A 14,294-nucleotide genomic window follows, 5' to 3' on the forward strand; every position below is an offset into this window, starting at 1 on the left:
TTATAAAATATGTTAATTGGTCCTACTTTGAAGAGATATTATAAGGTTAAATTTCCTTTACTAGAGTAGACAGGCTCCAAGTGCATTGCTTATACTGTACTGTTTTAATGACATTACATTTTTCTTTTGATATGCCAAGTTAAAAATGATGAAATGACATGTTATTGGGAGGATTTTGCTTAAATTCTAGAAAAACTGAAATATACTTAAGTAGGCTCCACGCCCAACATGGGGCTCAAACTCAGGACTCTAAGATTTAAAAACTCACATGCTCTACCCACTAAGCCAGCCAGGTGCCTCTGAAAAATATTTTTTATTTAATTTAACTATGTGAGGGGCGCCTGGGTGGCTCAGTGGGTTAAAGCCTCTGCCTTCAGCTCAGGTCATGATTCTCAGGACCCTGGGATCAAGCCCTGCATCTGGCTCTCTGCTCAAGAGGGAGTCTGCTTCTCCCCCTCCTCTCTCTCTGCCTGCCTCTCTGCCTACTTGTGATCTATGTCTGTCAAATAAATAAATAAAATCTTAAAAAAATTAAAAAAAATAACTATGTTAAATTAAAAATTAGTTTAATTAATTTAACTAAATGATTAAGGTCATTTAGCATAGGTGATTTTGGCATTTCAAAAAGGCTATTCTGGAGTTTAATAAACAAAGAAATCAAGCACACTAAATCTTTAATGCACTAAATCCAGTAAATGAGAGCAGAAGATTTAAAAGACACTTTGTTCCTTTGTCCACTTGAAAGGGCAGGTTAAGTTCATGGCTAATTAATCATGCTTTCTTTGCTCAATTCCATTCCTAACTAGTTTGATGAATACTATGAGTTTGATAATTATTCGTAAAATATTTGTGGTTACATGCTCAATTATCATGTTGCTAGTTTTTAGTTTGTTGTTATTACTATGACCTGAAAAGAAGGAGTCCCTAAAAACCAAACACATGGATCATTCTGCCGCTAAGAGAAAAGCTGAAACTACACTAAAAAGTGAAGCTATCTGGGTTTGAGGCAAAGGATTACGGAATCAGCATATGTATTTTACATTGTATCTACCCCATTTCTTCAGTCCTAATAAGCTCACTTGGATTCACCTAACAGAGAATGCTTCCCCTGAGCCAAACACACTGAAACTCTTGAAGGATTGGTATGATCTCATTTCTTCTCACGGGTTCCTTAGTACAGCAGCCACTTCAGAACTATTTGTGAGCACAGTGATGGTTCAGAAAATACAAAATGATGGAAGTAGGAAACTTGGCTTTGTTTGCAGCCAAGAAGATGTGGGATTAGATCTGTATTTGTGTTGAACGACTGTCTGTAAGAATTACCACAACTGTTTTGAAGAAATAATAAATGTCTATAAAATATGGAATCCTACAGTATAAACAATTTTGACACCTTTTGTTGAGAGACCAAAACAAAAAAACAAGAAAATAGACTGTATGTCGTTTGGCTCAGAAATTAATAAATCCCCAAATTTCAATTTCCACTAAAATATTTATTTAATGATATCTTACAGAAATAAATAAGAACAGTTTTTCTCTAATACAGATAGGTATTATTTATATATATATATTTTTTCCTTTTTTACAAAATCGAAGCATATCAAATTGTTTTCCCTAAAACTTTAGCTCAAAAAGGAATACTACGAAACAAACAGAAATACTGAAATATGCTCATCATTAAATTACAACCATGGGCCTTCTGAATCTCAGCATGACTTAAGATTTAGAGAAAGACCATGAGATTGGGAGTCAGGGGACCTGGGCTCCACTGTTTCCTTGCTACGTGCCATAAGCACAGTTCTCTGTATTTCTGAACCTTGGTTCTCTATCTTTAGAACGGGAATGTTATTAGTTATATCAACTTCATAGGATTGTTGGGCAAATTAAAGCTGAATGTGAATGTACAGGAAAGCTCTTCATAATATGTAAAGAGCTACAAAAATAATAGTTTTGTTTAATTTCATATAAAAGAATCAATGCATATCTTCCTTCAACTGCAGAATAAGCACCAGAAATGTGTGTGTATTTTTTTCAGTTGAATTATGTCACCCTATAAGCCTAGAATAAGAAAATGCACCTTAACTAAGCACCAAAGCTTCTTGGACAAATGTGATAGAAGGGATATTTCTATTTTCTGGGCAGCTAAGTAGGAGCTAATGAGTCCTGAGGGTCATTTAAAACTCTGAAGGCTCAAACAAAACAAAACAAGAACATTTGTATTACATCAAATGGCTAGGATAAAACAAGCTACTCCTTATTTAGTGATTTAAAAGTCCATTAATTCTTCACAGAAGAAGAAACACTCAGTTGTTATCGGTTGCAATTATTTGCTTATGTAAATACGACATTCTCTTGTTCCAAAGATCAAATACTAGTCCTTGAGAGGTCCTAGTGAAATAAAATAACAATTATCACAAATTTAGATACTAGTGGTTAAAAGTCTAGTTTCCCAAGAACACAATAAAGAAACCATGACATCAGCATAATAATGATTAAAAAAAAAAAAAAAGCAAAACCCTGCCATACTTCCATGTTATAATGATTAAGAGCTAAAATTATAAAAAATGCAATATTTACAGATACATCAATCTTAAAATATGTAAAAACAATAAGGAAAATTAAAAGTAGAGAAAGCAGTTTAGCTAACTTTATGATAAACATGAATACACTTAAAATGCTATTTAAAGTTCACTGCTTACACTGACACTACTTAACACATCACAGAAATAAGAAAAGTGTTCAATGTTTCAATTTTAGTAGCAACATATAGAGAAAATAAATTCTTGTCTAATATTAACTTATTGTTAGGAATTGTATTACTGTAAAGTTACTATGCATGGAGTTATAGTCTAAAGCTACTTAAATAACTAGGAGTTAATATAATTCACCATCCACTTAAAATATTACTACCAAGATACTGGTGAATCATGTGCTAAAGATACTGAAGGCCCTTCCAAAACTGAGATTTAAGTGGGTCAAATATACCAGGTAGTATCAAACTAGACAAGTTTAATTTCTCCCTTACTCCAACTCTTTTTAAGAGTGATCTTATCAAAGGTACACATTACCTCTTAATTCTCTTGCCTCATCAGATACAGATATTCTTTGGGACAAAAATAAATGTTTTCTCAGGAGTGTAAAATTAAAAATCTTTATAGATCTTTTGGAAACAAGATACCTGGAAAGGACTCAGTAACTACTAGGACACCGTACAACTGAATAAAGAAAGAAATTCATCCAATAAAGAATAGTATTTAGTGACATCTACTGGATTTTTTACTTATAACTTTGCTCTATAAGCTATGAAAAATTTAAATACATCAAAGTCTGTGGACTGAACCAAGTGTACTTCATTCAAGTTCTTCAGTTTCTTTGGTAAAAAGGTCTGCCAGATCAGCCAAGGTTAAGACGGAGGCCTCTGGATGCTTCACCGATGAGTTTGTGTGACTGTAGGATTTTTCCAAGTGAGTAGAGTCAGAAAGAAACCAAGGAACGAATGATTACATTTGTGTTATATTTATTAAGACATAATGATATTCAGAATATTCTTGTAACATGAAAACATTCCCTCGTCAGTACTTGTGAGAGCCACACAAACCTCCAAGGACAAAGTCAGTAACAGGATCACTATTACACCTCATCAAAATTAGTGAAGACTTCTGTATAGCACTTCCAAGCTTTGTATAAAAATGTCCTTTTCTCTCCACAATTCCTCAAACAAAGAAACAAAACCCATGCCAACTGCTACTAAGGCTCTCACTTTAGAATGTGCATTCTTACTTCCCAAAGTTACTGTATTTCAAGAGAACTTCAACAGCTCTTCTGCTATTTTATTTAAGCAGGTTAACTATAATCGCTGGATTCTGTTACGCATGGAAACAACATTGACAATAAAAAGCCTCATGTCTGATGCAAACAGCTTTCATAGTAGACTCTCTGCTTCCCATAAACTACCAATGGAAGATTTCTGGTTTCCAACTGCTTCTTTGCTATGCACAGTGCCTCTGTAGAGACATCCCCCCACGGCAATCATTCCTCTCTATCTGCCAATCATACCTATCTTGTAAGGATGTAATGAAGCACTGGTTTATGTTTTTAAAATGACTTGGAAGAAAATTACGGAATACATATTAGAAAGTTTTACAGTTCTAAAGTTAAGTTTTTAAAATTAAGGCTCCTCTGGTCTCCCTGCTTCTGTTCTGCCTTTGGAATGAGTATCAAAATCACCAGCTGAGTTTTAAGTCCAGATCTTCCTATGTGCACGTGACTGACATGTGTGATGTATAAAGCAAGGCTGTTAAGTTTCCTTTTATAGATACCCAAATTTTAGGGTGGGCATAAAGATAGATTTCTTTAAAAAGTAATCCAATATGGCAAAGAAATGTAGGGATGTTTAAATATTTTTAAACATTATAATCGCTATTAATATATGAAATCAAATATAGGATGTCTAGAGCATTAACTGGGAAATTTTAGATAGGTAAAATGTCCTATCTTGCTTTTAAAAGTATCTGGTCATCTAAGTGAAGGAGTCCCAAACACTTGCATAACCTTAAAACAAACAGGAAACACCCATGGGCTTGTAGGAAATTGTTGCCTACCTCTTCTCAGCAGTTTTCAGCATTGCTTGCATTCTTTCTTCTATTGTTGCCTTAATTAAGAATCTGTGTACAATGGTAGGTCTAGAAGGTACATAATAATGCTAAGGTTAAAAACCTCTTAAAACCAAATAAGACTTCCCCTATTATATGCTATATTCATCAGTCATGTGGTGCCCACTGCCACAGCTGCTAATCAAGGTCAGCAGTGAATAAACTAGTCTTAATGAACTAACATTCTAAAGAAGGGAAACGCACAATAAACACAGAGACTGGATGGTACGGATAACGCCATGAGGAAGCTGACATAGGAGTTGCGACACGACTAATTGGAATGAGGCTACTAAGCCAAGAAGCAGGAAGAGCATCCCAACAGAAGCAACAAGAACTAAAGGCAAGCTCTGGGGAAGAGAACATGCTTAGAACAAGCCTAAAATGCTCAAAGGCCAGAAAGAAGCCTCGCATGGCAGAAGTGTATTGTGACGGAGGGCTAGAGAGTGGAAGTGAGATTGGAGAGCGGCAGGGAGCACAGGCTGTAGGGTCTGGAGGGATATGGCAGGAATTTGGATTTTACTGTGTTTATGAGGGGAAGCCATCTGTGGGTTTTATGCTTGATTTGATTTATACTCGATTTTGCTTTAGACATCACTTTGGCTGTTGTATGGGTGATGGACTGTTAGGTAGCAGAAGTGAAGGGCACGAAGCCAGTTAAGGAATTCTGTAGGAGCCAGGTAAGAGGGTGGGCTGTGCTCTGGTTTTATCAATGGAAACAGTAAACAGCAGGAGGTCTGGAGTATCTTTTGCAGGTAGAGTTGGCAAGACTTCAGTGACGGTTTGGATGTGGGGCATGAAGAGAGAAGTATAGGAAAGGCCTAGATTTATGGTCTGAGAAACTACAGACGAGAGAGTCAGATTATAAGATGGGGAGGGCCGGGGGGTGGGAGGGCAGCGGGAATACACTTTCTTTTACCATGTTCGAGTTTACCATGAGTTTTCCCTCAGCCACAGGCATCAAGGGGGGTGCGGTCCAGGCGTGTGTGAAGCAACAGAACAGGGTGTGCGGGTCTGAGGCTGGAGCTAAGGGCATGTCCGGACTGGGGACAAATGTCTGAGGGTCATCCCCGTGTCAATGCTCCTTAAAGCTCTAGGACTGGATAAGCTCATCTAGGAAGTGTGGGTGAGAACAAAATCCTCAGGGACCACGGGCAAGAAGCAGGTCATTAAGAACATTATGAGCCTCATTTCCATGGTACAGTGAGGACAAAACCCAAACAGAAAGGCTGAGAGGGGAGGGGTAAGGAAGTGGAGGTGGTGGTGGAAGGTAGGGGAGTGTTTCTGAACACAGATAGTATTAAGACATATTTATGTGGTCATGTATTACAAGAGGAATGTCCTTGAGAATATGAGAAGGGATGGGACCCATGACAAGTGGAATGGCTGGCTTTTTGGGGGGGGGGGGAAAGGGACACTTCTCCCACTGTAATAAAAGGGAAGGAACATACTGTGCCTTTCTGCTTATTGCTACAGATGAAATATCCATACCCCTACCGACAACCACTCATGTGCTCGAGCATTATTCCGGCACTCTCTCCTCACTCTTGCTTCACTTGTTCTCTGTTTCTAATGAATCAATCCATTATTTCTTCCATATGAAAGGAAACAACAACAACAAACCTCTTGATCCCATACTCTTCCTTTTCTCTGCTCTTTGCAGCAAAACTGTTCAAAATACAAGTCCTACCAGAGATAAAGAGGCAGGAGTACACCGTGCTTAGAGAAGCAGGGACTGGGGAGGCAGAGCAGCTGTGTTTGAAACCCGCTACCAGTTTTGCTAGCTATGTGACCTTGGACAAATTACTTAACCCCTCTGTTAGGTGAGTGTTTATTAATAAATAAATAAAATCCTCTTCTCTCTGATACTCACATCCGGACATCGCCTCCACCACTATGATCTCTATGCTGCTAAATCTATGGGTCAATTCTCGATCTTTATCTTGACTTCAGGAATCTCTTTCTTCTGGTTTTCTTCCTTACTCATTGTTTGATCTTTATCTGTTACCTTGGCAGGTTCCTTCTTCTCCCACAGCCTTCAACTTTGGTGTGCTCTGGAGTCTAGTCCCTGGTCCTCTTCTCTACCTACACCTATTCCCTAGGTAATCTCACTCAGTCCTGAGACTTGAAAATACCATTTTATGCTGTTGACTTTGAAATGTATCTCTAGCACAGACTTCTGAACTTGGACTTGTATATCCAATTACAGAATAGCTATCTCCATTTGTCTAATAAATACCGGGTAAACATCTCAAATTTCTATTTAAAATACGTTTCTGTTTTCCCTCACCAAACCTGCTCTACTCTGTAGTCTTCCCCAGCTCAGCTAAAAGCTACCTCATCTTCCAGTTATCTAGGTCAAAAACCATGGTACTGACCTTGACTTGCTCATGACCCATGTCCAGTCTATCCACACGTAACTACTGCTTCTACCTTTGAAATATGTCTAGAACCTGATCACTTCTTGCCATTTCCACTGCTGCTACCATGGTCCAGGTCGCCTTTAACTCTTACCAGGACTATACAACGGTTTCTTAACTGTTCTCCCTGCTTCCAGTCTCCTGGCCCTGAACATAGCACTCAGAGTGATTCTCCAAAACTTAAGCTAGAACTTGTTGCTTCTTTGCTCAAAGTCTTGCACTGGCTCCTTATCTTGTACACAGTGAAAGCAAGGTCTTCATAGCGACCTCCTAGGCCCTATAAAACCCCCTCTCCTACTGGCTCTCTAACTTCATCTCCTATTCTCTCCTCTTTGCTTATTCTGCTTCAGCAACTCTGGCTCCTTACTATTCCTCAAATGTACCAGGTATCCTCCTGACCGAGTCTCTGCACTGTGTGTGCTATTTGCTTGAATATTATACCCCATGACATTTGCATGGCTTTCTCAACTCTTTCAAGTCCTTGTTCAGATGTTAACTTCCCATAAAAGCTTGCATGCCAGGTGGTTCAGTGGGTTAAGCTTCTGACTCTTGATTTTGGCTCAGGTCACGATCTCAGGGTTGTGAGATTAAGCCCCAAGTTGGGCTCTGTGGAGCCTGCTTACGATTCTGCCTCTCCCTCTGCTCCTCCCCTTTCTTTCTCTCCCTCTCTAAAAAATATCTTTTATGCCAACCTGCTCAGCCAAATGTTTTTTTCTTTTTTTCTCTTTTAAACAGAGATCAAGACCTGAACTGAGATCAAGAGTCAGACATTTACTCAACTGGGCCACTCAGGCGCCCCTAGCCAAATCTTAATCCTCCTTACCCTGCTCTACTTTTCGAGCTCCTAACAGCATATATTTTACTTACGTTATTGTTTACTATCTGTCTCTCTACCAACTGTCATAACTAGAAATTAAGTTCCATGAGGGCATCTCAGAAGGTGTTCAATAAAAATTTACTGAATGAAATATGGGGGTATTGATGCAGGTAAACTGTTCAAACTGGTGATGAAAAGATGAGACCTTATCTATTTTCCATGTATGAGGCAAGACTTTCATCAGTGGGGCAGGAAGTTATTGAAGATTTTTACGATAGCCTCTTCAGAAAGTGGAAAAATCTATCCACAAGGGAAGCATAGGTAATGCTGAATGGCCTTTTTAGACTGTGGTCTTACATCTGACCTGAATCCAGTCTATGCTTTGGAAAACACTGATAAGAAAAGAAAGCAGTGTTTAAAAATATAAGAAAAACAAACAAATAAACCCCAAAACCAAATAAAATATAACTGCATTTTAAATGATACCCCATAGTACTTAGAACAAGTGTGTGTTTATTACAGTTATGTTACTTTGCCGTTATTTTACTACAGGTTTGTTTGATGAACATGTCTCTTCTGATGAAAACTACAGTCCTCATTTATTCTCCTGGCAACTGCTTATAGAGCAATCCAGTTTTTTGAGTCGGTCATATAAAGATGGCATCTCTTATCACTCCTCTCCACATACTCTCTACCTCAGCAATTCCAAACTCCTTATGGTACCTAGGAAAATCATGGTGTTTATCTCCTCTGCGTTCTTGCACATGCAACTCTCTCTTTAGTTGTGTGAGCACCTTTTTCCAGCCCAGCTTTGAAAGAACTTTTACTTTAAGATTCAACAAAATGAAGCCTTTCCGGACTCTCTAGGCATAACCGACCACTCCCTTCTTTTATTACCACAGTACTTCTTTGTATTCTTGTACACTCTATTGCCATATTTCTTGTACTACACAGTGACCTCCTTGGGGGAGTAGATTATGTCTTCCTCAATTTGAGTCTTCAGTATCTAGCATAATGAGTGACATATAGTTGCCACTCAATATTTATTTAATGACTACTCAATATGGGTGTTTTTTAAACATTCAAGGCATCTAACATCTAGGAGGTAATACACTAAGAGGTCTTATGAAAGATAACTGTCTATTTTGATATTTGAATAAAAGTAGTAGCTATTACACAATATACACTATTAGGTTTGGGCCCAGTATTAGGCTGCACCTTAACTAAAACTAAATACGTCTTAGAATAGACCTAAGGGACTGTCTTTTTCTAAGTGGAAGAATTTAAAAAGGAGTCATGAATGAGATATGCCTTCTTTTAAAAATATAGGTTACTTTACACAATCAAAAATCAATTCTTCTCAAAGTCATGATGGATGCCTTCAACTCTGCAGCTATCTTAAATATTTTAAGGAAGTGATCAGGATAGACTAAAGGAGGAAAGACAAAAATCTGGGAGAATTCGGGGATTTGCTGTTTGGAGGAAGGAGGGTTGGAAATCTCAAAATGTCTTTTGGTCATATACTTGAAAACTTAGTAAGTAAGTGATTAAAAATGAATAGGTTATAATAAACATAAATGAGTTTAAATACTAACTTGTATCTTAGACACGTGAAGCAAATGTTACTGATGCTAATTTTAGTTCTTACTTTGTTTGTCCAATTCGGTGCACCCTCCCAATGGCCTGAAGCTCATGGGCGGGGTTCAGTATGGGCTCCACCAAGAGAACATGAGTTGCTTCAATGATAGTTAATCCATTAGAACCTGTGTGCAGGGGCAGCAGCAAAATATTGATTTGAGGATCATGTTTAAATGCTGAAAGGTTCTCCTAAAAAAGAGAAAGGTACATTTAAATTTTAGTTGGCTCACTTAAACGTAAGAGCAGTATATTTAGCTCGTATTAAGAACCCTAATAGAATCCAGGTCATTGTGAAATTAACAATTAAGACAATTAAATGTCAAATTACCAATTTTAGAAAATGTAAACTTGTTGCTTGACTTCATGAGGAGAAATGTCACATAAGCTCCCCTGTTTTTTATGATACAGTGGAAGCACAAGATACATGTAGGTGATATATGCAAATTAAACTATACGAGCTTGGAGGGAAAAGAGAGAATGAGAGAGTGTGTCAGAGTGAGGATGAGAAGAGACATGAATCTGCTATGTTTTCACTTGGTCTTTTTTGTGTTTTTGTCTCTTAGGGTGTGCACCTGTTGTTGTGCTGAGTGTAGCATAAGGAATTTGACCATACAGAGTTTTGCCTGGCAGTGTCTTGAGGACCTAATCCCAGCATGAGGGGCCTGTCCATTCAACAGGTGTATCGTTGGCCATCTTTTCCTTTATTGAAGCAAATGACCTCAAGTCAGAAGATCTTAGGAAAAAAAAAAAAAAAGATCTTGCTATGGGTATAAATGGATAGAATATAATTACAGTTTCTCTATTTTGCTTTTGAATGTCAATTTTATAATGAACCGATAACTGAAACCCTTACACAAGACAATAAATCCAAGTAAACTTTTAATAGCAGTTTCAATTTGCAACTAAATTCACCGCCCCCAAAAAAGCAAGAAAAATCTTGACATACCTGAAATGTCTTAACACGACTGATCTGAGCAAATTCCATGTTGTTGTCAGTGAGAGCTTTTGAAATAATGTCTAATACATCTTGCCACTAAAACACATCAAATAGTAAGAAAACAAATATTTACACATAGCTTTCACATAAAAAGGAGTTGAAAAGGAACTATATCCAAATAACTTTTATACCTCAGAATTAAGAAAACATAAAAACAAACCTTCAAATGTGGTTCCATCAATATTACTTCATACTATCAAAAGGATAGTGTTTTTTTCCCTTGTTTGTTTTAAATCAAATGCTGGTTAAAGATGGGATAAAAGACATGAGTGTCTTTGTGAACTGAATTAAGATAAACATAAATAATAGAAAATAAATAATGGAGTGCTTAATGGATATAGCTGCTTACCTTTTAAAAATAAAAACTAGAATTTTTACTCAATATTTTATTCAGTGGGTTACTTCAACTTTCTTTTCCTCAAGCAAGCAATTTTACTTGTGAAATGAGACTTTCGAGGTTATAGATTTAATTTTTAACATAGTAATATTAGAATGTCCCCATGAAACATATTAATAGGACATATACCTATAGAAATTGCCTTATAAAACATCACCAAATTTCTCTGAAAATAATTCTATCTTATGGACATAGGAAAAAAAAGAACATGGAAAATCTAGCAGTAATTCTAAATCTCAACTATATTATGGTGAACATTACACACAAGTTCTCAGATATAAACTGATCAGAGACAGAAAGCCAGTCTGAGCTAAGACTCAGGATAAAAACATTGACCGTACCGTTGAGAAGACGAGTGCTTTAGCGCCCGGGTCTCTAAGCTGGATTCTCATCAGAGTTCTGACCACAGCTTCCACTTTTGTAGAATGGCTACCCTTTGAACACAAACAAGGAAACATGTCACTACCAAATAAAATCTAGTTTATAATAGAAAAGGAAACCAATGTAAAACACTTGAATTACCAAAACTACATGTGTATCAAAACAATCAGGTACATATGTTTACTTTTCCTTATTTTGTATTTGCTGGAATTTTTCTTTAGCCTCAAACTGTAGATGCTATAAAACTTACACCCCGAGAAAACTAAATACGAAACGCATCAGAAAGTCATATAGTGACATGACTCTGAAGGGAAGATTTTTAGGTTAAAGTGGTTAGGATTTGTAGTTACAAGATTTTCTTATTTTAGATAAGCAGAATTTATATTAGAAACACTTTTCACTTCAGATACCAGGGTATTAAGAATACAATGAATCAAAACTCCAGTGTAAGTAAAATGTGAAGGATCCAACCTGGGAAGGATCCTTTATTACAAAGGATAGAGACAGAGGTAGAAATGACACCCACTTGGAAAGCAGCAGATTTCTACAAAGCTAGATAAACACTATTGAGTGGTTCTTTTGCATCTTCTATAACCATTTCCATCATAAAAGTATGAAAAGAAAGAAAGTGAAGAAATAAAATGAGAAAATGAGCAAATGTTTTTGTAGCCTTCATGGAGAAAGTTTTCCTCCTGGAATGCTCTGGGAGATGGCAATGGCATGAAGATATTAAGGGCATCGGATTTTGAGACAAATCTAAATTCAAAATTGACCAACCAGTTCCACATTTTGCTGGTTATGCAGACTACCCTTTCCAAGGCTTAGTTCCCTCATCTGTCAAACAGGGATGATAATTCTATTTCCAAAGATTGCTGTGATGGCTAAACGAGAGAAATACATGTATAGCATTTAAATCAACACTGGGCAGAGCAGATACTCAGTTAACTTCTTATCTTTCTAAGACATTAAGTATGAGCACAGATAATGACACAGATAATCTCATGAAAGCAGATCTAACCAAAAAGAAGTAAAAATATTCCCACAGCAGCATTACTCTTCTCCTCAATCTAAATCCTTGCACCACTTTTACAGAGACACTCACAGGTAAAATACATCAATGAAACAAGAAAGAAAGGCATATCAATTTGAAGTTAGCAAGACAGAAATATGGAACAAGTTTTAAAACCCTAAAACTAAAATCCTGAGTCTATATAATTATTTTTCTGGTATGCAGATTGTCAGTCACACTTGAAAGGTTAAAAAATATAAAGGATCTGTTTTCTAAAAGAAAACATAACAATAACCTTTTATAAGCAAGATTCCAAACTAGAGTGCTAACTCTGTGAAGGAAAAGACCAGAATATCAGCTTTTATCAAAGTTTGGACAGTTCAGTGGTAACTTTCAATGATTCCTTGCAAATGTCACAGCTTGGAACCATTTGGTCCTAGTCCAATTACTTCCACTATGAAAGAATAATAATAAGGGTAGAAATCCAAAGCTGCACTTGGCAGAAAGCTACATGGGGAGTGAGACTACCTTAATAACCTTTTCTTCCACTTGGAGAGAAGTGGCTACTGACAGTAAGAACAACGGATGGCCTTCTTAGTGGGTGGCCCATGTATACTGGCAGGTCTTGGTTTGATCATGCAGGCCATGCATAACTTTAAAAAACAAATCCAATAAATGCACAATCCTTATGTTAGGCCAATCTGTTAAGGTAGTTTCTGTCAAGACAAAAGATTTCCTATGTTAAACTACCTGAAGACATTTAAATTATCATAAATTGTCATTAAAAATGTTGCCTCCCAGTTGCAAGAAGATATGTTTATTTATTTTTTTTTAAAGATTTACTTATTTATTAGAGATAGAGAGCACATGTGTGCGTATGTGTTGGGGAAGGGACAGAGGGAGAGGGGGAAGACTCTGCGTTGAACACAGAGCCCTATACAGGCCTCGATCCCAGGGCCCAGAGATCATGACCTAAGCCAAAACCAAGAGTCGGATACACAACGGATTATGCCACCTAGGCACCCCTGTTGAGTTTATTTTAACAACAATTCCCAATTTGTTGCTAAATCAAAAGAAAATGCTATGCACAATGAAGGATTACTGACCTAAGAAGTTAACACAGAAAGCAGTAAGCTATAGGAAAAAAACTGAATAGAAATTAGGTAAGGATCAAGTTTCTGTCTTATTTACTGTATCTATCACAAGCACATTTTGGATGACTTTAAAAAAATTACATAAAAGCAAAATAAGCTTATTGGACAACTAAGCTAACAGAAATACACAGAATTAAAGAAGTTAAATCCTTTTTTAAAGCCTTACCCTCTCAAAACACCATAAAGAATTGGCATTTATCCTGTTAGATTCCTTAGGCATTTTTGAAGCTTATATAAAAATACATATATATTCCACAAACATTTGTAAAAACATATTTTATGAAGTGGCCTTTTAACTTGTATCTTAGCAATCTATTCACGTAGGACCTTTATTTTACTCAACCTCAACAGCTGCACATTTAGGGTATAACAATTTATTAAATATTTGGTTATTAATATCATTTAGATTCTTGCATTCATTTTGCTATTATAAACAATACTTCAGTGCTACTTGTTCTTATAGCTTTGGATGCATGTGAAAATATTTTTGTTGGATAGGCACATCAAAGTGGAATTGTTGGTTAAAGACTCAAAAAACTTACTAGATACTTGGATTTTGGAAGATTTTGGTGGATCAAATTGCCATCTAAAAATGCTGGAACTGGGGCACCGGGGTGGCTCAGTCAGTTAGGCATCTGCCTTCAGCTCAGGTCATGATCCTGGAGTCCTGGGATCCAACCCCATGTTGGTTCCCTGCTCCGCTGGGAGTCTGCTTCTCTCTCTCACTCTGTGCCTTCCCCTGCTCCTTCTCTCTCTCTCACTCACTTTCTCTAATAAATAAATAAAATCTTTAAAAACATAAAAAAAAAATGCTGGAACTTTAACCACCAGT

The 14,294-nt window shown here is 36.9% G+C and overlaps 1 protein-coding gene across 5 annotated transcripts in view; it reads right to left on the minus strand.

Annotated features, from left to right (window-relative positions):
* Positions 1-1,472: 1,472 nt before the first annotated feature.
* SHPRH (SNF2 histone linker PHD RING helicase) overlaps positions 1,473-14,294 on the minus strand; it is an 86,185-nt gene continuing 73,363 nt past the window's right edge. For 4 of the 5 annotated variants that reach the window (XM_032873118.1, XM_032873120.1, XM_032873123.1 and 1 more), the window contains 5 exons: positions 11,260-11,352; positions 10,471-10,557; positions 9,535-9,713; positions 4,602-4,682; positions 1,473-3,447 (listed from right to left, as the gene is read on the minus strand). In XM_032873118.1, the coding sequence (XP_032729009.1) occupies positions 3,351-3,447; positions 4,602-4,682; positions 9,535-9,713; positions 10,471-10,557; positions 11,260-11,352 (537 nt within the window). In that variant the 3' untranslated portion in view covers positions 1,473-3,350. Of the gene's footprint in view, positions 3,448-4,601; positions 4,683-8,379; positions 8,610-9,534; positions 9,714-10,470; positions 10,558-11,259; positions 11,353-14,294 lie in introns of those variants that run through there. The other variant, XM_032873121.1, reaches the window with a different exon arrangement.

The sequence above is a fragment of the Lontra canadensis genome, unplaced genomic scaffold (assembly GCF_010015895.1).
Source record: "Lontra canadensis isolate GAN:19392208 unplaced genomic scaffold, GSC_riverotter_1.0 scaffold47, whole genome shotgun sequence".
NCBI classification, from domain to species: Eukaryota; Metazoa; Chordata; class Mammalia; order Carnivora; family Mustelidae; genus Lontra; species Lontra canadensis.